At 36.3% G+C, this 26,439-nt stretch overlaps 2 protein-coding genes across 7 annotated transcripts in view; one reads left to right on the top strand and one right to left on the bottom strand.

Moving 5' to 3' along the window:
• The window catches only part of LOC148731466 (uncharacterized), a 424,262-nt gene that overhangs the window by 144,377 nt on the left and 253,446 nt on the right, over positions 1-26,439 (top strand). The gene's annotated exons all lie outside the window — the stretch shown is intronic.
• LOC148731481 (fibroblast growth factor receptor homolog 1-like) lies at positions 1,036-24,661 on the bottom strand. Of its 6 annotated transcripts, XM_088761095.1 has the most exons (21): positions 24,519-24,657; positions 23,700-23,763; positions 19,261-19,307; positions 18,819-18,882; positions 17,574-17,822; positions 16,135-16,407; positions 14,690-14,971; positions 13,636-13,917; positions 11,925-12,185; positions 10,546-10,827; positions 10,012-10,134; positions 9,589-9,598; positions 8,178-8,368; positions 6,892-7,008; positions 6,205-6,389; positions 5,111-5,230; positions 3,952-4,028; positions 3,779-3,819; positions 2,891-2,987; positions 2,443-2,539; positions 1,036-2,090 (listed from the first exon to the last, which is right to left on the bottom strand). In XM_088761095.1, exons 4-21 carry the CDS (start codon positions 18,874-18,876, stop codon positions 1,938-1,940), a joined length of 2,898 nt encoding a protein of 965 aa, XP_088617221.1. In that variant the 5' UTR covers positions 18,877-18,882; positions 19,261-19,307; positions 23,700-23,763; positions 24,519-24,657; the 3' UTR covers positions 1,036-1,937. The 6 variants fall into 6 exon arrangements, 5 of the variants coding, with proteins under 5 accessions (XP_088617221.1, XP_088617224.1, XP_088617225.1 ...); XM_088761098.1 differs by lacking the exon at positions 9,589-9,598 and having other exon boundaries at positions 8,178-8,375; XM_088761099.1 differs by lacking the exon at positions 14,690-14,971.

The raw sequence follows: 26,439 nt of genomic DNA, 5'->3' as shown, positions 1-26,439 counted from the left end.
CGCACCAAAATGCTGAAAGGGACCTCATGAAGCGCTTGTCCTAATGTAATAGTGGGAGTTGTTTTTTTTAAATTTATTTGTAGCTTTAGTCGTAGTTTAGCTTCCGAGAGTACTAGCGGGGTATCTGTAGGTCAGAATTAACTGTATATTATCAGGAACCCTTCAACAGAGAAACGAACTAATGCTGGCGAAACGAAACTTAGTAAACATGGGAGTTCTTTTCAAATCTCAGTCCAACTTCGGTCACGTGACCCTCCCAGGCACGCCGGATTGACGTATTTCAAGGGAAAATTCTTCATCAAAAAAGGGAAACATCACACACTTATATTTCTGTAATCGCTAAGATCATCACTTGTTCGAGTTGGAAAAAGCATTGAAATAAATCAAAACATGGCCGTTTGTCGCTTATTCCCGCTATTTTTGGAGTATTCTCTGTTATTTCGCAAAATGGTGAAAATCGTTAAGCTTGATATCGATAGCTCACAAATATAAAAACAGGACAATCATATATATTTTTTTTTATGTTCGCACATAAAGATTTAGGTTTCTAATATTAACTATAGCGAAATATTTTTGTTGGCTTGAGATTTTGGATGCTGATGCCCACATCATGAATTCACGGCATTTTTGCACAGATTTCTCTGCATTTTTTACCAAAAACTTAAAACTTGTTTAGCTGTTTTGAAAATTAGTATCTGGATAAGCCGTTTGGTCTCGATTGTAGGTTCATTGCGGGCAACAAGTGAGCAAAATTTGAGCGAAATCGGTGCGGGGTCGTGCAGACTCGTCTGCATGGTTGTCAGGTGGACACGCTTTAAAACTTTCTCTTACGAGCTCAACAATAGAAGTTGGTATAGGTGTCTGATTGATTGATTCCCCTTGGATGGAATATAATTACCGCTGAAGAGAAAAACACCATTGATTTTTTGACAATTCTTCTTTATGGACAACGTCATCCCTAGGAAAGCTAAGCAAGGATACGGCAATGTATCAATTTAAAGGAATTTTGATTGCGATCAATAAAAAGCCATAACATATGCTTCTAACCTTTTAATTGCAGATATTAAATAGAGTGTGTGAAATAACACTTAATACAATTTTTTGTGTGATTTTTGTATAGTACTGAAATAACGCCAATAAATCTACATGATCTAACTCCATTTAGTTTTCAAATAAGAATTCCGTTCTAGCACAGAAAGTAGTGTCTGTCTACCAAAACGAATACTGTTCAATAGGGTTTCCTTCTTTTTCTCGTACGAACCGAAACCACTTAAGAAAATTAACCTAAATTTACTCACTCTATTAAGACGGTTCTCTCCGTTTACGACAAAAGCATTTAACACTTAAAGCAAAGCAATACATTTCAATAACAATGCAATCAATTGTTTTCAAATGCCGATGGATCGAAAGTTAAACAAAGCAATACGAGAGCAAACTGCATTTGAACTAAAGAACATCTATGGAATCAATAATATCAGCATACGGGATACTTCAATGGTGATTAATACCACACAACTAATACATTACCAAACTACAAAAAAAATTACCAAATTTCAAATATCCTTTGAAGGATTCCTTACTAGATTTGCGACAAAACAATTTACGGCGGAACGTTTTCACTACAACCATTCGCAAATTTAAGGAGTATGGACGGGCCGTTTCTCAAGTTTGTTTTGCTTTTTAATTGTTGGGAAGTTACTATTTTATCTCTTTCTCTCCTGTTTTAATCAATTAAGAAAATTTAAGAAATATCTACCCAAATTCTCCTACTCTGAATTCAACTGAATTGATTCAGTAACTATTTGTATCTTTAAACAATTAACTTGATGAGTTATTATCTAAAACAAAGACCTCATTTGTTTCTCTGATATGGAAAGACCTTCAAATCATCGCTGTTATCACCCATAGTTTAGCACCGTGAAGTGAGAGAAGGTGCCCTAACGGCGGGAACTGGACCATTTTCCCAATCTTTTTGCAGCGGCCTTCTTTGCAACTTCCTCACTCGGTCCTGCATCTTCATCTCCAAGATCTTCAACCCTGGAGTATTTTTTCTTGTCATAAGCTCCCAGATTAAGTAGTTCCTCATATGTCTGGGGTGGAAAGCAAGAAATAAGGGTTGTATACTTGCAACACAGCACTATGTACTATGATGTTAAGCTCAAAAGTGCAGTTACTTCAAAGGTGGAATGAGAATCTCTGTGGTTTTAAGAGAGATTTATAAACTGAAAATGGTGAAATGCGCGTAGATGGCGTGACGAGCATGAAAAGACCGCTGACCAGGGATCTAAATGGTTTTAGTTGAGCCGTTTACAGCACTTTCGGGTACAAAACCAATCACATCAAGCATTGCTCCCGAAACTAAATGGTGTCAAAGTACTGAGAAATCTTAGAGGCTTCAAAATTCATAAAATGTTGGGAAGTTTTAAATTTTTTAAAACAAACCTCTTCACGAATGTATTTGTCCATTCTTTGTCGCAGATTTTCAAATGGAGGACGGAAGTCAGGGTTAAAATTCCAGCACCGTTTCATCACATCATGCCTGAAATTAAGCAGTGATACTCAATTGTCAACTACGTTTTTTGGACTATGCGAAGAATTGCAAGATGTTTCTTCTACAGGAACCCTTTCAACGAAAATAATGGTTTAGGTTCGTTTTGGATCATCAAACATATCTGGACTATTTCACTCGCTCTGACCTCGTCGAAGTACGTAGACATGCATTAGCACAGCTGAATACCTTATGCTCTTAGTTCACAGTTTTAAAAGAAGGCAGCTTTTATAATTTGTACATTGCAAAGAATTCTACAAGTAGAACTGTTAATTGTGATGTGTTGAATTTTAGGCTATACATTGGAACACGTCGATATCGCACCAGAGAGGTGCAACTCACAGTTTTTTATCAACATGATCAGGCTTTGGCATCTGATATCCTTTTGTGACCTCTGCAACCACCCTGCCTTCTGACCATCTATCGTATGGAATTCCTCCTGTCAAGGCGTAAGCACGTGTGCATGTGATATTACTGAATACATCACTGATAAAGTTGTTGAAATTGTAGTCAGAGAGCTATAATTTTAACAATTGGTTACAATTGTAAACACCTATCAGGTGAAATGATAAGAGTGCGTATAAACATGTTCCACGAAATTGCTGCGGCTTAGAAGTCCTGTTCCTTTTTGACATTATTTTAAACAAACAAGAAATCTTCATTTACATAGCTTGATGATGCCCAAATCTAAATTTTCCTTAATCCTGCATGTACATTTACATAGCTTGATAATGCTCAAAAATAAATATTTCTGAGTCCGTGTAGTTTAAAGTTTCTTCCTTTTGGTTCGGTTTTTGTGGTAGTCTCTAACAAGTGAACATTATGGAAGCCTTCTACTTCTTGTTTCATTTCATTTCATGAGATTAACTATCGATAAACAGTTTGCTACATATTAAGATGAAAACAGCGTTACTGAGACTTGGTTTTCAGGTGTAAAAAGCATATGATCTGTACTGAACACGGGATAGTCCTAAAAACAAAAATTGTCTCACGTTTTGCCTGGAGGTTATACAACTCCACCCGAACTCATTATCAGGGTTCATTTTTACAAAAGAAGTTAGACTACTTGATCAGTATTACAAGACTTGGACATTAGTCAATTAACTTAAGGCAAGAGGATGTAAACCATCTATATTATCTTGTTTAAGGCCCATTTCAGGATTAAGAGGCCTGAAAAAAAAAAGTAAAAACAAATCTTTATTATAAAATAATATTCTTATTGAACCTTACCAAGGGTAACTATCTCATACAGAACGATTCCATAGGACCACCTGATGAATATATCAAAAATATTCCACAGTCAATGCCAAGCGAATTTTGGATGTGAAGTAATAACAAAAAAAAAAAAATCAAATTGGGTGATCATTTTGTTGAGGCGAGGGAAGAATATACACAATACATACACATCACTCAAAGTGGAATGTCCAGCGAGATTTCCCAGCAGAATTTCTGGTGCGGTCCATTTGATTGGCAAACATCCCTGCGGAAACAAACATTAAAACTTCTGTTTAAACTATCATTATCATAATTTTATTTGTCTTGCTTTGTTTTTTGTTTGTTTTTTGTTATTTTTGCTTTACATCTTATTTTTATTATTTTCTTCAATATCAATTATCTCTGGGTATCTGTTGTTTTGCAAAGAAAAATTAGTGGTAGTGTAAACAGAAACACTGTGAAATGTTGAACACCAAAGAATAGTTGGTCCTTCATGCACTTTATTCAGTTTGAGAAAATAAAGTCGTCAATTTTTTTAACGCGAAGATGAAACAAGTACGAGAAGAATGGCTAACGAAAATGAGAAAAGCAAAGGAAGTAAATATTTTGGATCCTTGAACGGCGAGATGCATTAGAATTGAACATCTTGGAAAAAATAAGTGCATGATTAAATTAAGAGAAAGACTCAATTAAGATGGCAATAGGAAAGGCACATACAGGAGGTTTTGCTCACATGAAAATTATGGATTAGTGCAGAATAAGGAAAGTATCCAAAGGAAACTTCTTTCGGATCAGTGCATACAGCCTCTAACAGAATGAGTCGGAGACAAAGGAGGAAAAGAAGAAACTCAAATCAAGAGAACATAAGAGGACTGAAGCGGGCCACCGAGTAGTTGCGATAGTAACGACTGAAGCTATTTGTAGCATTTGGCGAGAAAAGATGTCTGCTTTTCCAGATCTACATTTTGCTTTAAAAATTATCTCCCTTCTTCGGCAAAGTCATTTTACAAAATATGAAGCCACGTAATATAATTACGTAAAAATGTAAGACAAAAATAAATTTGCCATTCTTTAAAAATAGCTTTCAAGCAGCCCTATTAGAAAATAGAAAACATACTTCCTTTCGCAAAACTTTTTACAAACAACTTCAGTGAAATTTATGTACCCCGATGCTTAGCGTTTTACTGTCTTTTTCCCTTTTTTTTAGGTCAGTGTAAACTATGAAAGCCATGTTGGTGGTCGAGCTAAGTTAATTTCATGCTGAGAAAATGCTGGGGTTTACAGCTTGTTTCTGGAAAGCTCCACAATAAAGCAACAACAACAACAACAACAAAAAGCATTTCTCACCTTTTTGGCATTTCCATGGCCATATTTAAAGCTTTGATATGCCATGCCAAAGTCTGTCACTTTGCAAACATAGTTGTTATCGAGGAGAATGTTTCGGGCCGCAAGGTCACGATGGATGATCTACCAGGAGACAAAGATCCATGACGTGAAACCTTCTAAACTATTTGATTTAATGACAAAACGGCGAGTTCAACGTCTGACTATGTGCGAAGAGAAAAGGGCAACTAGGCAGGCCATTATAGTTCTTCAAGGCTGTCAGGACTAAGTCGTTTACTTTCTCAGGAAAAATGGCAAACAGTAGTGATGATGATGATGATAATTACGATAATCACAGTAATAATGATTGTGACTGTAAAATAAAATTTAGAAATGGTAAACCAACAGAAGACTGCTCAGAAAAACAATTTGCTCTTTTCATTACCTTCGTTTCTTGTTACAAATGTCGAGGGGCGTTCCCTTTTATCGCTTTTTTCTTTAATTTTGGCAAAAAAGTTCTTTCTTGCTTTTTTTTCCTGTTCCTGTTAACGCAGCGGAGTGTCCCACAACAGACCAATATCTAATATGGTTGGCGCGTATCCCACCATCTTACCAAACTATTATGAAAATTACTCTCATATCTTTTTCCTCATGGAAGTAAATATACCTTTTGTACAAGTTCACACATTCATCAATAACGTTTAGTTATTCAAACGAGGTCCAACCCAACCACGCTTTTACCCGAGCAATGGGCGTCGGGTTTTCTCTATTATTTGAATAAATGTCCCTCGACTGCATGTTTTCGGCTTTCTCGGCTTGGATCATAAAAATAAAAGGCTCACACAAAAGGTTCAGCTAACATGAAGATAGTTTAGATCACAGTTTTGTAAACAACTACTGAACTTTGTTTAAATAACCGGTCCTATAAGTTTGACATCCGAAGTGATCTTCTCACTGTAATAATAGTACCACGGCCCAAAGAAGGTCTCAGATTTTATATAAGTGAAATGTACCTAAAATGTTGGTCAGCATCCGAGCCAATGTAAAACAGTTTAAAGATCTGAGAGATTTTTCGGAGTTAGAATTGATTTATGACAACAATGAAGGACTTCACTTACCCCTCTCGATCCAAGGAACACCATACCGGCAGCGATTTGTTTGGCAAACATGACAAGATCGTAGTTGGTCAAATCTTGAGCCCTTCCGTCACCAAGATAATACCGATCCCTCACTCCTCGGCATTTTCGCAGATAACCAAGTAGGTCGCCGCATGGCATGTATTCCATGATGAGAATTGGGTGAACTTGAAGTGGCGTTAAAGAAAAAAAAGTGAAGGCTCATGACCACAATATCTACTAAAAACTTCGGAAGAGGAATCATCTTGAGGATTTTCCTTCATGAGACTTAGGCCTAAGTTTTTTAAAGGAGAAAGCAAGATAGCCCAGTTACCAAGATTAGTGACATAAGATACTCTGGTCGTGCTTTCAAGATCTTCGTGATCGGGCTATCGATAAATGTTCTCAAAGAGGAACAATCTCGCTACCGCGCGCGCGCACACACACACACACACACACACACACACACACACACACACACACAAACACACACACACACACACACACACACACACACACACACACACACACACACACACACAAAGAAACATAAAAAGCAAAACAACAAAAAAAAGAAACCACAAATTCGTCCGATCAACAGGCCATTCTGGTTATGGAGCTCACATAAAGAGGTAGTGTAGTATTTTTAATAACTTCTACATAGAAAAATGCTTTACACTTAGTACTTACTTTGAGTTGTAACGCAGCCCATGAACTTTACAATGTTTGGCTGATTGTTTTCACCGATAAGTTTTCCCAGCTCAATTTCTCTCATCAAACATTTCCTTCCTTCCTCTCCAGCAGTGGCTACAACAACAGAGTATGTTGATGAATAGATAATCATTCTGATAAATGCATTTGTTTCAAGCTTGAGACTGAGAAATAGTCTATTTGGGTTTCAAACCTGACATCTTCCTTTTACCATTGAGATGAAATTATTTGAAACCAGTACGTTACTCAACTCGCCGACGAGTTCTCCCCAGACACTGCTGAATCGATATAAGATCGGAACCAGCTTAGGTTCAAATCTTAAAAATGGATTCTTGGTTTTCTTTGTTTAGCATCCTTATGTAAATTATTTTTGTTGTGGCTTTTGTTCCGTATTTATATAGTAAGTATTTATTTAAAGTCTATTACACGGGGAGTGGTTGCCCAGATCTCCCGAGCCAGAGGCTCATGACAAATATGATTGACAAAGAATTAATAAAAAAGCATTATATCTATCTATATATATATATATATATATATATACAATGTTAAAAATAAAGGTTATTCGATAATAAATATAATATATAATGTAATGAGTTGATGCAATTTATATAGTGGTGAAAAATGCTGAGAATAATCGTTGAAAATGATAAATATCAATTTGAACAAATGTTGCATTGGTAACCGGGAAAAAATTGGAACTTTTAAACCAAAATTCTTTGCGAAGGCTTCGAGAAAACTCACACTAAATATTTACAGTGATTAACCCAACATTATGACCGAAATGGAGAAAAGGTGAACGATACAAAGAGGTTTGAAATCGATGGCATTGTGGTACCGTTCTTAGATGTCCCGTATGAGAACCCAGGGCGACGGCCGTGCGTTGACCATCCACAATATCACAAATACTATCGGAAACCACCATCCAATCAGTCTGTTGCAATGCCCCGTCAACCCGAGAAGTCAACCACTGGAAAAATGGGAATGAGACACTTTATATCGGAAGTACTTGCACTTTGATAAAACATAGTTTATGAGAAAAGTAAGCTCCATTGGATCCAGTGGCGGATTTAGAGCTCAAGGGAAGATCCGGGAGAACTGGCTGATTCTATTCAATTAATTTGTTTGCCTCTTCTCACGTTTGTTCCGTGTTTATCTATGGGCGTAGAAGAGTGAGGAAGGGTGTGTATTGATTTGAGAATAAACTTTTTTTAATCCACCCCTGGAATCTATATATGTATTAACATATCAAATCAAGGGAATCTTACGCGTGAAGCATTTAGCGGCGACTGTTCGGTTTCTGGGTCTTCCATTTGGTGAGCTCAGCAGAGCCCTCCACACGGCTCCGAACGCCCCTCGCCCAATGACTTCTTGAAGCAGGACACGGCTCACCTCAATCTCCCATTTATCTACCTCTACATTCAATGGCTCCATCTGAATTGCCTGCTCTTGATCAGGACTGAAAACTTGAAGCATTACATATTTACAAAGAAAAGCGATAAAGTAAAAAGAGATCAGACGCAAAAAAGTTTATATTAATTTGCTAGTATAATCTGATTGATTTCCCTGACTTATATCGATTTATGCACCCATACAGAGAGTGAGAACACAAAGTTTTGCCAAACCAGGGACCTATTTTATCACAAAACACGTTTGTAACTATGATTATGTAAGTACACTGCAAATCGGATAAAGTTAAAAAAAATAACCACGTTGTTTGTTCAAATCAATCATGGAAACATTTTTACGTATATGTGCACGATCCTTCGCAGTAAAGCACTATTTAAGCAATAGTGAAAATCAGACCTGAAAAAAATTCAGGCCTGTACGGGATTCGAACCACTGACCTCTGCGATACTAGTGCAGCGCTCTATCAATTGAGCTCGTGCACATATACGTTTTATAACCGCAGTTCATATATATGTATTTCATATGTTTGTCGTTTGAAAAATTTTTAGTTGCTTTCTAAACCAGAAAATTATACTTGAATGTCAAATTAAAGGAAAAAAGACATTGAATTTAATGGTACAAACAAATGGAATTCAAAGAGACTTGTGAGACATGAAAGAAAAGAATTAACAAACTAACAAATTAAGCTGATTCTAAATAACAATTGATGAATGCTAATTAGTTCGTATTAACCGAGCGGGAGGTCTGTATGGGAGAACCTTGACCTTCACCAGTACAGACCGAGCGCAGTGAGGTCTGTACCAGCGACCGAGATCAAGATTCTCCCATACAGACCGACCTAGCTCGGTTAATAAGATTTTTATTATATGGCTGTGTCTTATATGCCAATTTTTTATAATCTTACTACCATTTTCTTATAGACCGGTCTAGATGCCGGCTTTCAATATTGATTTCAGCCAATCAAATTCGTGAATTCTGTAGTTCCCAGTCCTTGTCAGACACAGCCATATAATAATTAGGCATATTGACCATGGTAAAAGTAGTGATATTATCTCTGTTACAGTCATCATTCAAGGTCGTGAGTCATGAGAAGGGTAATGAGAGAATTTAACCTTTTTTGGCTGAAAGTGAACAATACTTCACAAAAAAGCTAAAACAATAGTAAATTTATGTTACTGACTATAGAGATAGCATGGGAAATATTAAAGCACATAGCGAGAACTCCACGTGTAGAAATTTGATGATTAAAAGGTAAAACAGTTGACTTACAGAGCCATAGCTGCAATTCCAATTGGAGAATTTAAGGAAGGAGACAAAGAGGGAGAAATTTGTTTTACTTTAGTTAATCAAGTATCTTATAAAATTGCTATGCAATGGCAGCATGATTTGAATTTGCACCGAATATTAGCTAACATTTTCAATTGTTCTCAAAATACCGACATTAATAATAATAATAATAATAATAATAATAATAATAATAATAATTATCATTATTAATATTACAATATTAATAATGAAAAAAGTCCAATTTCCGTTGGTACGTTTTATTGTTTTTTCTATGTGTAAGGGTAAGCTCGAGGAAACAGTTAAAGTGTGGGGTGAGGTAGACAAAAATAATCAATTTGACCAATTTTTAGCTTTTCTTACTTTAAACAAAGCTAGCTAAAATAAAACAGGGCAACTGGGCCTCACCTGTCCTTCGACGCTTGTAAAAGAAACAGGCAATCAGCGAAACAACAATTACTGCTGCCACTGATCCACCAATGTAATACCACAAAGAATTGAAACCTTGCATGGCTCGTGACACTTGCTCAGCTAATTGTGTCAGTTAAATATGTAGCCATTAGATAAACCTCATCGATAGTAACTGTTACAGTAATAATAGTCATGTTACCGTCCGGAATGGCTGTGCGCATCCCTACTGTGCGTTATTTTAGCCTTTGATTGACTTCTCTTTTAAAAGCGAAATAACTTAAATTTCCTTTACAGATCTATGGAGAAATCCGAGCTTATTTTCGTGTGATCCTCCATGGGGAAAAAATGTAGTATGTAGATATCTACATGTATAAAGTTCTGCCACTGTTTGTCATCTATTTTTAAATTGAAGAAATATTTTTTTTCAGAAAACAAAAACCAATAGTAAACCATGAGAAGAAAGTAAGGAGTGGAAGTTTTCTTCTATAACAATGACCTTGTTACTTCATTATTGAAGTTTTATGTGCTCACCTCTGACAGTTATTTTTACAAAGGAGTAGGCCACAAACCCAAGCTGGTTACGTCCTTCACACGAATAGTTTCCCCCATCTTCTTCCAAAACCTCATTAATGGTAAGTTTACTCTCTTTCTTATCCAATGATGTAGAAATCTTTGCTCTTTCTGATGGTGAGTCTCCATCTTTTTTCCAAGTTACATTTATTGTGTCTTCGTTGACCGGGCATGTCAATGTCAGGACATCTCCTGCTGTGAGTGTTGGATATGGATCTGGAGCAACTTGAGCAGAGGCTTTTCCTACGTTGCAAATAAGGGGTAATTGATTGAAAAAAATCCAGCTCACATTTACAACTCTCCAAAGTAAAACACAATTGGATCAATAAAAAGAAAACAAGGTAAATTTGACCTCATAAAAGGAACATTTGCATCATGTTGCTTGGGCTAAAAAGGTTTGAAAAAGGCCTCAGAAAAATAAGGTGAGGCTCCATACTTATAAATGACTGGTTACTGTCGCAAGCGCCCAAAATTACAACTAAGAATATAAAAAAATTTCCTACGGTTTCAATACTTTGAAGTTTTAATTTAATCTCTTGGTGATCGTATCAAAAGGACTCCAGAGATTGGTTGTCTATCCCGACCTATTCATCCCCCGGCTCGTAGTTGATATTCTCAATTGTACGTCGCATAGATAATTGGATTTTCGTCTTGCTTTTTCAGCTGCCTATCATCGAGTTTTTGAAAATTACGCGCGGAAGGCTTCGTCTCGGGGATTATTCAACAACACATCACGTAGAATGCCCATTTTTCTGGAAATATTTACACGCAGTAGCTAAAAAAGTTATAAATCTGCAATATCAGCGGCTAAGCGTATACTAGTTGGTTTTCATTGGTCTTCATTTTTTGCTCCCTCCTTCCCAGGGAATATAGCACTCGCCTTTTCACTTGTCAGGGTTAATATCACACGTCAACCCGTATTTTTAAAAGCTGGCGATTTAATATGCTTGTGCTCACCAAAAGTCGTTTGCGCCTGAATATCTGCCAGTCTTGTTGAAAGTTATATAATCAGCAGACAGGTGACATCATTCCAGACCTATTACAAATCTGTAAACGCGATGTTTCCCAGCCAAGGATCGGATTGTTCCAAAAATTTACCCGCTCGATTTCTCAAAAAATCGCGTACGTCTCTAGAATCACCGCAGCAATTACATTAAATCGTATCAGTTAACCCGGCATGATGGCGCCGTCACTTTTAATTCTTTCTTCGTTTGTTCTCGCATCACAAATCACTACGGCTTTATCTTCATATCCGTCCCCTTCTCCATTGTCGTCGTCTTTGTTTTCGTTATCGTTATCGTCAAAGTCATAGTCATCATTATCATTATCATTAAACTTACCATAAACACGCAGTGTTGCAGAGGAACTAGTAGTATCTGCTTTGTTTTTCGCTTCACACTTGTAAGTGCCTTTCATCTCTTTTGTGACACTTGGCAATTCTAGCAACGATTCTCCATCGTGATCGGTTTGTTTGAGGTTATCATTATTAAAAACCCAGACTAGGGTTGGTGTTGGCACACCTGAGGCTCGGCAACTGAAGTTCACTGGATGCCCTTCAGTAACAGACTGGCTTATCGGAGGCTTAGTGATCTGGGGAGAAACTTGAAATAAAAGGAGCATCAGATTCAACATTGACCACGTTAACCCTTTCCGCTTAACCCTAAATAAAATTTCCAAAGCAAACAAACAAATAAACTAACTAACAAACAAACAAACGAACAAATACACCACACAATAAGTAAGCCTATCTTTTTTCTAAGTTTTACTTCCCGTAACATGAGTACACGCATGGAAATGCTAAAAGAGACCACATGAAGTATTTGTCATATCTAGGTCAGAACATCATCATTTAGGATGTGATGAGTACTAGGTTTTCATAGGAAAAATTACCTTTATTTTGCTAAACCGCTGGTTGTTTGCAATGCTAATCGGAGGCCTTATTAGAGTAATTATGAGCTATGAGTCGAGGTATTTGCGGTATTTGCGCGCCGTACCTTTTATTTTTTAGGTGACTCGATTTTAATTCATTACCTCTAATTTTAAGAAACATTAATTCTAGAGTTCTATGTAGGAAATCCTTAGACGTTTATTACTTGAAAATTTATTGCTTAATATTTTTAACGATTTTTAACTTAATGCATTTTTGCCTTCATATGTATTTTAGTCAGTTTTATTTTACATATCTGAATAATTCTTATTTATAGCTTTAATTCTTAGCCAGCAGAACCCTGCTGATAACAGTACTTTGTACTGAAGGGTTATCCTGGGTAAAAGATTCGATTATTATTAATGTTTTTATTATTCCTGCACTATTCTTAAGAGGTATGGAATAGGCTTAAAATAACTTGCTACGTCCATTTCAGATCTGTCATTCTATACATCCAAATTCTAACAGGGGTATAAGTTCATAATGACGTCTGGATTGTTTCCATATATCTCTTCCCAATTTTTGGTCGCTGAATTAGCAAATTTAAATTCGATGAAATGTTTTCAAGAAGTTTTTTTAAAAAAGATCGCTTTCCAACTTCAATAATAGATACTTACTTGATAAAGACGCGCCGATAGTTGCTTTGAAAAACCATAACGCGTGCATCGTTACTAATTTTGATAATGTACATAAAATCATGACTCGTCAGTCACTGATATTCATCGAGCATTTTGATGAGGAGTGAAATGGGAGGTCAATTAAAATCTCAAACGAATTTTTATACTGAATGCCATGTTAAAAAAGATGGGGTGTCGAGATGAGTGTGTTGAGGTGATGAAATATGATCGGCAATGATACTCACTAAAGAGTAACATCAATCTTACGGCAGAAAAGGAAACGGTCATGAGAATGTAACTTGAACGTGAACTCGTGACACTATGCACGTTATCTTAAGAAATCACCTACTTATCTCCACGTACGCGGTGCAGCTCCTGTATCTAACTTTGTTTTAAATTAATGATCTTAGTTTCAAGAAGATGAAAAAACAACAATGGAAAAGCTGAGGAACATAAAAATTCAAGGTTCTAGTTTACAGCAATGGTCTTACAGGTACACCAGCTTACCTATTACATCCAATATCACAGAAGAGTGAGCCACAGTCCCAAGACTGTTACGTGCTTCACAAGAATATTCACCACTGTCCTCTTCCACAAGCTCAGTAATAACAAGTTTACTCTTTCTCTCATTTAATCGGGTATCTATAACTGCTCGTTCTTTAATTGATTCTCCATATTTTTTCCATGTTATGTTGACGGTTTCCCTGTTGACTTTGCAAGTCAATGTGAGGACTTCTCCCGCTCTGAGTGACTGATGTGTCTCTGGAACAACTTGAGCAGAGGCTTTTCCTACATTAGGAAAGAGAAAATTGATTAAAAGCCCTATGTCACTTCGAAATTACAGCTGCAGTATCTACACAACATAAATTAACAAACAAACAAATAACGATAGTATGGAAACGAACCGATCCAGATGTGGCCTTTTAAATAATGTCTTCAGAACATTTCAATTGACCTAGTCTCATTACGAATTAACAAGTTCTGCAAATTTACTCTGTGGATAGATGCAAGAGAGTCAAATATCCAAAGGAGTTATTTCGAACATTTCATCGCCATTTCACAGCATATTTCGTTCAGGAATTGAAGCAGGTTTTTGTGTTTCCATTACCTTGCTCATTTTCAAGATTAATAAGATTTCTATCACATGCAAGAATAGCTTTTGAGTTTCGCTTTCCTTTTCAGATTCTTCTGCTCTACTCTGATCTTCCCAGATCTCTCTTTAGCAGTAATATCTTCGTTAAAATACTCCAGATAAGATGTACCAAGCATATTCAGAATTATTTCGTATTCATCAACAGATGATGGCGCAATTACTTATAGTTTTTCCTCGCATTAAAAGTCTTTTCAGATTTACTGAGTTGACTCAAATAGCGGATTCTTTTGGAGTCTGAAATCAAATAATTTGTTACAAATCTTATCCCCAAGTAATGTAATAGGCTCAAGAATATTTTTACTTAGGATTGATGTCGTCCCTGTTGACACTTCAGCTTACTCAGATTTAAGGAGATTCTAACCTCGATGATAAGTTTAAAGCAATGGTCTTACAGGTACACCAGCTTACCTTTTACATCCAATATAACAGAAGAGTGAGCCACAGTTCCGAGCTTGTTTCTTGCTTCACAAGAATATTCACCACTGTCCTCTTCCACAACATCAGTAATAACAAGTTCACTCCTTCTCTCACTTAATCGGGTAAATATAACTGCTCGTTCTTTGAATGATTCTCCATCTTTTTTCCATGTTATGTTGACGGTTTCCCTGTTGACTTTGCAGTTCAATGTGAGGACTTCTCCCGCTGTGAGTGTTTGATTTGTCACTGGAACAACTTGAGCAGAGGCTTTTCCTACATTAGGAGAGAGAAAATTGATTAAAAAAGCCCTATGTCACTTGGAAGTTACAGCTGCAGTATCTACACAAAATAAACTAACAAACTAACAAATAACGATAGTATGGAAACGAACCGATCCAGATGTTGCCTTTTAAATAATGTTTTCAGAACATTTCAATTGACCTAGTCTCATTACGAATTAACATGTTCTGCAAATTTTACTCTGTGAATAGATGCAAGAGAGGTAAATATCCAAAGGAGTTATTTCGAACATTTCATCGCCATTTCACAGCATATTTCGTTCAGGAGTTGAAGCAGATTGTTGTGTTTCCTTTACCTTGCTCATTTCCAAGATTGATAAGTTTTGTATCACATGCAAAAATAGCTTTTGAGTTTCGCTTTCCTTTTTAGTTTCTTCTGCTCTACTCTGAACTTCCCAGATCTCTCCGTAGCAGAAATATCTTCGTTAAAATATCCCAGCTAAGATGTACCAAGCATGTTTTAAAGTAAATAAAGGCAGATAGTTTTGAAAGAAACTGTCTGGGGCTGCGTCGGTGGGGGTAACGAAATAATTTGGATATATCAACAAAGTTTAAATTGTAAATTGGCCACCGTAACGATTACAAAAGCTGACGTTTCGAGCGTTAGTCCTCTGACGAACGTCATATTTTAAAGTATTTCGTATTCATCAACCGATGATGGCGCCATTACTTATAGTTTTTCCTCGCTTTAAAAGTCTTTTCAGATCTACTCAGTTGACTCAAATAGCGGATTCTTTTGGAGTCTGAAATCAAATAATTTGTTACAAATCTTATCCCTAAGTAATGTAATAGGCTCAAGAATATTGTTACTTAGGATTGATATCGTCCCTATTGACTCTTCAGCTTACTCAGATTTAAGAAGATTCTAACTTCTATGATAATGAAACTTCAATAATAATTGTTCCTATTCCATCTTTTAGTCTATTTGTCTGTACACATGATTTCATAATTGAAGTTATATGTAGTCTGGAAGCAGTTTAAATGCTCAACCCTTGAGCGCCTATTTCCCTCTTTTCTCACCACCACTGTCATCTCTATCTTTATTTTCATCTTCACGTTCATCTCTAATTTTTTCACCTTTATATTCTTCTTCATGCTAATTAAGAACATTATTTATCATTTTTTTAATAAACTTACCATAAACACGCAGTACTGCAGAGGAACTAGCTATATTCTGTTTGTTTTTTGCTGTACAATTGTAAGTCCCCTCCATCTCTTTTGTGACACGTAGCAATTCCAGCAGTGACTCTCCTTCTTGATCAGTCTGATGGATACCAGATGGCAGGTCACCATTATTAAAATCCCAGACAAATGTTGGTGTTGGAACACCTGAGGCTACGCACTTAAAGTTGCCAAGGTATCCTTCGGTAACAGATTGGTCTGTTGGAGGCGCAATGATCTGAGGAGAGACTTAAAGTAAAAAGATCACCAGGTTAAACAGAGGGTCGCATTGTCCATTCTATTTAACACTCCACCCCCGTCCCTTCACACTTTGTTTCGAAATAAAAGCATGAACTACGTAAATCTCAAAGCTATTTTCAATCCAAGTTATTCCGTAATCAGTTTTCTTCACTTTTGGTAAAGGAAGGTATATCCCAGCCCAATGTGACATTAAAAAATTTTTTTTTTTTTCATTTTACTAAAAAATATTTTCCTATCTTAGCAATACTACGGGGCAATAACGATTTGATTATCTATTCATTCATTTCTTCGTCCTTTTCTTATTGGTTAGTAGGTGAAATAGGTGTAATGCCAACAAGCCATGCCAGCATTTCCCAAGATTACCAGTTTTCTTCAGTTCACAGTATCCAATTCTAGCTTGGCAAAGATGGTGAAGAAATTGCAAAAGGTCCCAATTCCGTGAGAACATTACATCAAATCTGTAATTTTTGTGTACTCAAATTGTTCGATCTGTTGTAACAAAGGTACAAGTTCATAATGTTTTCAGGATTGTTTTCATATATCTCTTTGTAATTTTGGTCTCTGATTTAGCAAGTTTAAATACGGTGAATTTTCTTTTAGAGAAATTGCCTTCCAGCCTCAATTATAAATACTCACTAGATAATGATGCACCGGTAGCCGCTTTGACAAACTATAACGAGCACGCTGTTACTAAATCTAATAATGAACATGAAATCATGACTCGTCACTCACTGATATTCATCAAACAATTTGATGAGGAGAGAGATTGGAAGGTCAATTTAGGTCTTAAACGAACTTTTTATATTGAATGCTATATCCAAAAAATGGAGTGTTGAGATCTATATAGTCAAAATTCCTTGACACTCCAAAGAACAATCGGTGAAGATCACCCAAAAACTATTTGCATACGTCTAAATGCAAAAGAAAACTCACATCTTTTATATCAGTTGATATGTACTCGCTCCTTAAATGTCATAGTCATTTGATTTCATTTTTATCGTTTTCATCAATTTCAGGGGAAGTAGATCTATTAGTGGTTTGAGGCCCTTAAATCTGATCTGGAACCTAAGAAACTACTTTCTTTGTTCCTTATCTAACAGAAAATTAATTGATAATGGACGCCAGCTCTTTCCTTTTTATAGTGAGAACCATACCTCCCGCCACTTCAATCCAGAAAGTCGAGCTCTCGCTCCCTTCGCTATTTTTGACGCTGCATGTGTATTGGCCAGAGTCCTCCAGCCTCGCTTGGCGAATCGTGAGAGTGTTGTTGTTACCGAGACTCACCCCATCCTTAGTCCAGTTTACCTCAGGTGTAGGGAAACCTCTTAGAAAGCAATTGAACTGAAGCGATGAGTTATATCCAATCAACTGATTCTTGAGCTGAGGATTGATTTCAGGAGGAACTTGGCATAGAGTTGAAAAACACAATTCAAAGTAGGTGAAAAATAATAAAACAAGAAAAACAGAAAAACAAAGAGAATAACTAAAAGAGTAGAAATAAAATAAGATTAGTCTGTGACATTTGATCCTAAAAGCTGCTTTCCTCCCCTCTCAGTATTTGAACAAATGCCGTATTACAATGAATGCGTAGCGACCAGCGACTCCATAACTCGCTCGATCAGTAATGGTGAGTATGTTTGCGTTACCAAATAACTTTCCATCCTTTGTCCAATTCAACTCTGCTTCAGGAGAAACCTGAAAGTATTTCTCTCGAGTTGCTGAATCTAATTTGACGTGCTTTTACTGCTGATAATTAATTTCAAGAGCACTCACTGATATTCATCAAACAATTTGAAGAAAAAAGAAATTGGAAGGTCAGTTCGGGTCTTAGACGAACTTTTTATATTGCATGCTATATCCAAAAAATGGAGTGTTGAGATCTATATAGTCAAAATTCCTTGACAATCCAAAGAACAATCGGTGAAGATCACCCAAAAACTATTTGCATACGTCTAAATACAAAATAAACTCACATCTTTTATATCAGTTGACATGTACTCGCTCCTTAAATGTCATAATCATTTGATTTCATTTTTATCGTTTTCATCAATTTCAGGGGAAGTAGATCTATTAGTGGTTTGAGGCCCTTAAATCTGATCTGGAACCTAAGAAACTATGCATTACATGGTTATTTGATTTCGACCTATCGTCACAAGTAGTGAGTGAATCATTTTTGTCAAAATTTAATAGACATTACAATGAGTTGTTTTTAGGTCTTTTTAAGTAACAAGTTGAGTCCTCCAAGATCTTTTTCGGATCCAGAAAAGTCTGTTCAGAATAGGGTTGGAATATTTGTTTTTAATTTTCTCTAGCAGGCTAAATTTTCATATACAAATATTCTGTTTACTTATTAGGGTAGCAGTGACAGCTAAACATAACCTAATATTACAGTAACATACTTGCAGATGTGAAGGAAACAGCTACCAGCATGAGCAGTACAACAGCCTGAGGATTCATGACAATCTATGTGGAGAGTCAAAAGGTTATTTAATTTATTTATCATATTTTTTTTTGGGGGGGAGGGGGGGAGTTGGTGGAGGAGAGCAAAAATTACAATTACCTGCTGAGTGTCGTGAAGTCAAGATAAGCATTCCCACCCGATAAATAAGGGGGAGAAAGAAATTGTTAGATCTTACGGACTATTTAAAGGATTTCTATGGATAGATGAAACCATTTCCAGGAAGTAATTAAATTGGAGAGAAAAATCTCGTCTTTTTAAAATGTTGTTTTCACAAATGTCGTGTGGAGCCAATAAAAAAATACTGAATGTATATTTAAGAAATTACGGCTCGTATCAAACTGACAAAATTAAAGCATAGAGATTTATCGATTTATAAATACCTTTTGATTAAGTATATTACTTTTTCGCCACAGTCTTCTAAAGCCACCTGATGTAGATTCCGAATAAACAAGTTCAGCTTGGGTTAAAGTTTAATACAGATACTACTTGCAACCAGCTCATTAAAACAATTCAGAACGACGGTAATTGAGACTTCTCATGGAATTTTCACAGAGCTCAGAAATATGATGCAATATAATGTCAAACATAATTTCTTTGATAATAGTGATGTTGATATTTGCAATAATAAAATAACAAATGTAACAGTTTAATGAACAATGATAAATCATTTTGGAAATAAAGCACACTTTCGAACAGTTCATATACGCTATTTATCAAGCTTGTTCTGACAGGATGGCTAGATATATTGGTCGGGGTTTTTCTTTTTTTTCTGTGTGTGTGCGTGTGTGTGTGTGTGTGTGTGTGTGTGTGTGTTTTGCTTTTGTTTGTTTGCTTTTGTTTTGTTTTGTTTTGTTTTTTTTTATCTTTTTTTTATCTTGTTTTACAATTACAATTACAATTTATCATTTATAGAGCGCTATTTACAATGACAGATCAACAGCGCTTTACAATCAATCCTAACCCGCCCATCCCACCCCAGGGAGGACATCCATCACACAGTAATCTCGTGCGTGGGAAATTAACGTCTCCTACCCCTAACCCTGTAGGAGACGGGACCTCCATTTATTCGTCCCTATCCGAGAAGACTAGAATATCTAACCATTTCTTGATGTTATAGAAAGGTCGCATATTCTTCTCAATTATTTTAAGCGAGTGCGAGTCAAAAAAGAAAAAAATTCAGTAAAAACATTGCCGTTAGTGCGCTGCGACAACTCTTGAAGTGACGCTAATGCGCCGCAGGAAGTCCATAACTATGGAATAGAGCTGTATCTTCCGCCATAAATTCTTCAACTTTCATAAATTTGTAGCAGTTTTCTATCGTGTGCTCATTCATTGAGTTGATACACTCAGAATATCAGATAAGGAAATTGCAAAGCGTATCAAATAACAAAGATACCATTTTCATTTATCTATGGGAATTTGTGCTAAGGAAGATGGATGAAATCACTAACAAATTTTATCTTCTTACGGTCTCATGAAGCTCCTTCTCTCCAAGTAATCGTCCCATCTTTTCATAGCAAATGCACTCTACAGCATCAAAATAACACTAGGATGTACCGTGATCCGTTAATCTTAATCATTTTTCAAACTTTTTTCGTTCTACAAAAGTCTGGAAGATTCTTTTCTAACGTGAGTGCGATACCCTTACTTAGTGTAAAGAATTAAGATAGGAGGAAAAGATGGAGCTTATTCATAATAATATAATAACTTAATAACTTCTAGAGCGCTATTTTCATTCAATGATCAACATCCCTTAAGAACTTAGAATACTACAGTAAATTCAAATTTATAAAACTAATTACATGTACAATTATATTAACAATGTATCCTTATTATGGAATATCCATAATAAGGATCTTAACTAGGAATAAGGATCTTAATAAGAAACTTAATTAGTAATACTAATAAAAATAATTGTAAGACAGGGTACTTTGAGCAAGCTGCACGAAATAATTAAGTTTTCAGCTTACATTTAAAAATGGAAAATGAGTGAATATCACGTAATTCAGCTGGCAGAGCATTCCAAAAGTACGGGGCAGCAGCAGAAAATGATCTTTCCCCCAACGTGGCAAGCATTTTCCCCTTAGGAGGGTTAAGTAATAAACTTTGATTTGATCTAAGATTGTATACAGACCTAGGCTTCATGTTAATTAGTTCAATGATATACCTAGGCGCTCATCCATTAATAGCTTTAAATGTTAAAATTATGATCTTAAAATGAACACGATGTTGTACTGGTAACCAGTGAAGTTGACAAAGCGCAGGAGAAATATGCAAATACTTACTTAAACTCAGTACAAATCTAGCCGCAGCATTCTGCACAGGTTACAATTTGGCTATTTGCGACTTAGGAAGGCCATACAAAAGTCCATTACAATAGTCTGAACGACTAGTGATAGTGATTCAACCCCATTCCTCTCCCTTCCTTCCCTGTTTCACATTTAATTACAATATCTTCAAGTAATATTTTCTTCTATGCCATGGGCAGTCCGAAAGAGTATCGGTATTCATTAGACGCACCGTAAAGCGCTATATAAGTAAAATGATAAAGTTATTATCATCATTATTATTAAGTGATAGTTACCTCCAAATGCGATTTACAGTGGTTTGTCAAAAGTACGCTGAGAGAAACACTGAAAAAAACAGAATGCGTGCCAAAGGCAATTGAAAAGAGGGACTGGAAAGAAAAAGCAGAAAAGACAACGGACGCGAGGAAAACATGAAAGTTCTTCTCGTAGTCTGGATACATGGATAATAACAACACGCAAAACTGACACGATTAGCTTGTTATAGGCGCGGATGAAATGCGAGGGGACCCGCACCGAGAGCCCGCACGATTCACTTATCGTTGTAATATTTTTTGCTACTTTTTTCTTTTTTTTTTTTTACTTAAATTTTGTGTATAGTTTGTTATGATTTTCGGTCCCTCGGTCCCCACTGCAAAATAATAGACTTGAAGTGCTTTGACCCGTTTATTTAACGGACATTAGAAAATTCCTACGCCGTTCGACACTCTGGATTCCAACTAGCGAAAGCAGTTATTGTAAGCCTTTTGCATCTAGTGCTACCACGACTATGTTCCTGTAGTTTTCTGTTCCTTGAGGTTTCTGTTGCGAGAATTCGCAAATTTATTTACTTTCTTTTCTCGGCTTGTGTAACCGGTGATGAGTCAAGGATTAAGTTTTCTGCCTTGTTCGTTTGAAACAAGTTGTATCTGCTACACTTCACGTTTAGGTAAGTAAATTAAAGTTTACTTAACGTTGTCAAAGTTATAGAAACATTTTAGTGAGGTGGTAATACTTCATCTGCCATAAATAATATAGGCTCCTTTCTGAAGTCAACAAAACACTTCAGGAACTCGTAAGCGAAAGCTAATCTAGTTTCGTCGCAATCCACATTAATCACGTCTCAAAATAGCAGCCGGCACCCTGCAGGTACTATGCAAATGTTTGGACTGAAAACCCCTTTGTTGCGGTTTTTCGTCCATAATCTGGCGCTGCAAAATGACACTTTTGATGTGCTTTGACCCATTAAGAAAACTTATCTTTCTAACTCCTATCGCTCTACTTAAGTGTCGACAATTCGCGGCTGACTTCAGAGGAGGCTTATATATCCAGAAGACGATAAAGAAATTTCAAAGACACTTCGAGAGATTTTATATGGAAGGCCGCACAATACTTGTAAAGCGTTGATCAAATGATCATGACGTCATATCAACGGGCCATTTGAACTGCTTTTGTTTTGCTGAGGTAATGAAGACAGGCTTTTTCGGTTAGGTCAATTAAGTGGAAAAAGTTCACTTTTCCTGATTACGTTTCGTTGCACTCGCCCAAACAAAATTTGATCGTTGAAGAAAAGTCAACTTGAATTAAAGGAAGAAGTAAACTGAAAATAAAGCTGGTAAAGACTTTCTCTAACTTGAGCTAAGAAATCCATTTGAAGTAACAAGCAACCTGCTTTGAAGTATTGATATTTGGTGTCCAACCAAACATAGGAGTTCTTTTGTTGAGTTGATAAACTCAGAATATAAGATTAGGAAATTACAAAGCATATCAAAATAACATCAACAACATTTTTACTGATTTATGGGAATTTGTGCTAAGGAAGATGGAAGAAATCACGGTCAAATTTCATCTTGTTACGGTCTCATGAGGCTCCTTCTCCTCCTATATAGGAACTCTAGGAAGTATTTTTCCTTTGAAAAGAGTTTTATCTGCCTCTCATAACTTTCATTTAAGTGAAATTAAGGTACTTATTGCTGTCAAGTTTTGGAAACTTTTCGTGAGGTGGTGATTTATCATTGGCTATAAAGAATATAGGCTCCTTTCAGTCAACAAAAACTAGTCAACAAAACACTCTATGATCTCGAAAGCGAAAGCTTCTTTGGCCTTGAGGCAAAACAAATTATTTACATCCCTAAATAGCTGCACCCTGCAGGTTTTATATCAATTGTTTTACTGACTACTATTGAATTCACTTTGGTTTGATTCTTGGTCATTATCTGTCCGCAGCAAAACAACACTAGGATGTGCTTGACACGTTAATCTTAATTATTTTTCAAAGTTCTCTCGCTTAACAAAAGTCTGGAAAATTCTTCGTTAACGTGGGTGTAATAGCCTTACTTAGCGTAAAAAGTGAGAAGGAGGGTAAGATGGAGCTGACCCAACCCCCCCCTCCCTCCCTGTTCCACATTATATTAAAGTTCCTTATGTATCAGTAGCTATTATACCATCCCGATAGACTGTTGTACAGCACATCGTAATGCGCTATATATGTAAAATAATAGTTATTATTTTCATTATCATTAACTGATAGTTACCTCCAAATGTGATTCACATGAAATCGATGCCAGTGGTTTCTCCCAACATACACAAATAGAAACACTGAAACAAAAGATACGTGCGTTAGGCAATCGGAAAGAGAATAAGTAAGAAAGAAAACAGACGCAAGGAGAATATGGACGTTCTACTCGTAGTCTGCATACAGGAATAGTAACAAAGCGCAAAACTGACACGACAACCGCAGATTCGATTAGCTTGATGTAAGCGCGAATGAAAAATCTGAATACTGTTGCGAGGGAACCTGCACTAAGAGCCCGAACAAGTCACGTATCGTTGAAATATTCTTTGCTGTAGTTCGCTTCGTTCACTTGATGAGACTTGAAACAAACTCGCTTTTGATCACTCAAGGATTACAATTGAGGTGGATCATAATAGTTGCAAAATTTGAAATCGGAACGGGGACAGGACTTTGATTATTATCGGCAAAGAAAATATACTTTTCCCAGTATATTCAAGCCTTTATCAGAATTATTTTCCATAGTCATTCGAGTTCATCCGATAAGTTGATACACTCAGTAAATCTTGTCATAAAATCGTGAAGCGTATCAAAATAGCATCACTTACATTTTCACAAAACGATATTTCAAGAATGGGACAAGAAAGAGTGGTGAAACTTCACGTTGTTGCTGAGCTGGCTAGTCTTTCTTCTCCAAACAGTCGTCAAATCTTTTAAAGCGAATGTCGCATCCATCTTAGGACGGAAAGTTTTTTGGTTTAATTTAAACTAATTTAACCTCGCTTGAAAGGAGTTGTAGTTTTGGTTATCCTTAGGTGTAACTGAAATAAAGTCATCTTACCGTTGTCAAACTTTCAGACACGTCATAGCAAGATAGTAGTACTCCTTTTGCGATAAAGAATAGAGGCTGTTCTCCGTGATCAAAAACGCACCCGGTGAACACGAAAGCGAAAACTAATCTCGCTTCGACACCAAACACATTAATCACGTCTCTAAATAACTGCACCCTGCAGGCTATATCAATTGTTTTACTGAAAACTATTAATTAAATTCACTTGATTTGTTATGATGTTTAGTCATCATCATCCCAGAGAGAAAAATTACGCTTAAATGTGCTTTGAACCGTTGATCTTTATCATATTTTAAACTTCTTTCGCTTGCCACAAGTGAGGAATTCGAGGCTGATGACCTCAAAAGTTATAGATATCTCTCTAATTATTAAAAACTGGATCATTGGATAATGCAATTCAAGACTTTTCATTGGCTTAGCCATTATGGTATATGAGCCAATATACCATAAACTACGATATGGTAAGCGTACGCATAAGCTTAAAATTGAAAGGGAGCTAAAAATGTAATAAATTTAATAATTTGATGTAGCAAATTGGTTTGATTCTTGGTCATTATCTGTCCGCAGCAAAACAACACTAGGATGTGCTTGACACGTTAATCTTAATTATTTTTCAAAGTTCTCTCGCTTAAAAAGAGTCTGGAAAATTCTTCGTTAACGTGGTTGTAATAACCTTACTTAGCGTAAAAAGTGAGAAGGGGGGTAAGATGGAGCTTACCCAACCCCCCCTCCCTCCCTGTTCCACATTATATTAAAGTTCCTTATGTATCAGTAGCTATTATACCATCCCTATAGACTATTGTACAGCGCATCGTAATGCGCTATATATGTAAAATAATAGTCATTATTTTCATTATCATTAAGTGATAGTTACCTCCAAATGTGATTCACATGAAATCGATGCCAGTGGTTTCTCCCAACATATACAAATAGAAACACTGAAACAAAAAATGTGTGCGTTAGGCAATCGGAAAGAGAATAAGTAAGAAAAAAAAAAAACCGACGCAAGGAGAATATGGACGTTCTTCTCGTAGTCTGCATACATGAATAATAACAAAGCGCAAAACTGACACGACAACCGCAGATTCGATTAGCTTGATGTAAGCGCGAAGGAAAGAGCTGAATAGTGTTGCGAGGGAACCTGCACTAAGAGCCCGAGCAAGTCACGTATCGTTGAAATATTTTTGGCTGCAGTTCGCTTCGTTCACTTGATGAGACTTGAAGCAAACTCGCTTGTGATCACTCAAGGATTACAATTGAGGTGGATCATAATAGTTGCAAAATTTGAAATCGGAACGGGGACAGCACTTTGATTATTATCGGCAAAGAAAATATACTTTTCCCAGTCTATTCAAGCCTTTATCAGAATTATTTTCCATAGTCATTCGAGTTCATCCGATAAGTTGATACACTCAGTAAATCTTGTCATAAAATCGTGAAGCGTATCAAAATAGCATCACTTACATTTTCACAAAACAATATTTCAAGGATGGGACAAGAAAGCGTGGTGAAACTTCACTTTGTTGCTGAGCTGGCTAATCTTTCTTCTCCAAACAGTCGTCAAATCTTTTAAAGCGAGTATCACATCCATCTTAGGATGGAAAGTTTTTTGGTCTAATTTAAACTAATTTAACCTCGCTTGAAAGCAGTTGTAGTTTTGGTTATCCTTAGGTGTAACTGAAATAAAGTAATCTTACCGTTGTTAAACTTTCAGACACCTCATAACAAGATAGTAGTACTTCTTTTGTGATAAACAGTAGAGGCTGCTCTCCGTGATCAAAAAAGCACCTGATGAACACGAAAGCGAAAGCTAATCTGACTTCGACACCAAACACATAAATCACGTCTCTAAATAGCTGCACCCTGCAGGCTATATCAATTGTTTTACTGACAACTATTAATTAAATTCACT

Source organism: Stylophora pistillata, chromosome 5 (assembly GCF_964205215.1).
Source record: "Stylophora pistillata chromosome 5, jaStyPist1.2, whole genome shotgun sequence".
NCBI classification, from domain to species: Eukaryota; Metazoa; Cnidaria; class Anthozoa; order Scleractinia; family Pocilloporidae; genus Stylophora; species Stylophora pistillata.
Note: the sequence above shows the minus strand (reverse complement) of the source record. Positions and strands in the feature narration are given on the sequence as shown.

What these genes read in the sequence shown, in the direction of transcription:
- LOC148731481 (XM_088761095.1), bottom strand. Translation starts at nt 18,876, where the DNA reads ATGAATCCTCAGGCTGTTGTACTGCTCATGCTGGTAGCTGTTTCCTTC. An exon ending in TGTTATATTGGATGTAAAAG is followed by an intron (nt 13,918 to 14,689) that starts GTAAGCTGGTGT and finishes TTCCTAATGTAG; the next exon opens with GAAAAGCCTCTGCTCAAGTT. An exon ending in GCCATGGAAATGCCAAAAAG is followed by an intron (nt 4,029 to 5,110) that starts GTGAGAAATGCT and finishes TTGTTTCCGCAG; the next exon opens with GGATGTTTGCCAATCAAATG.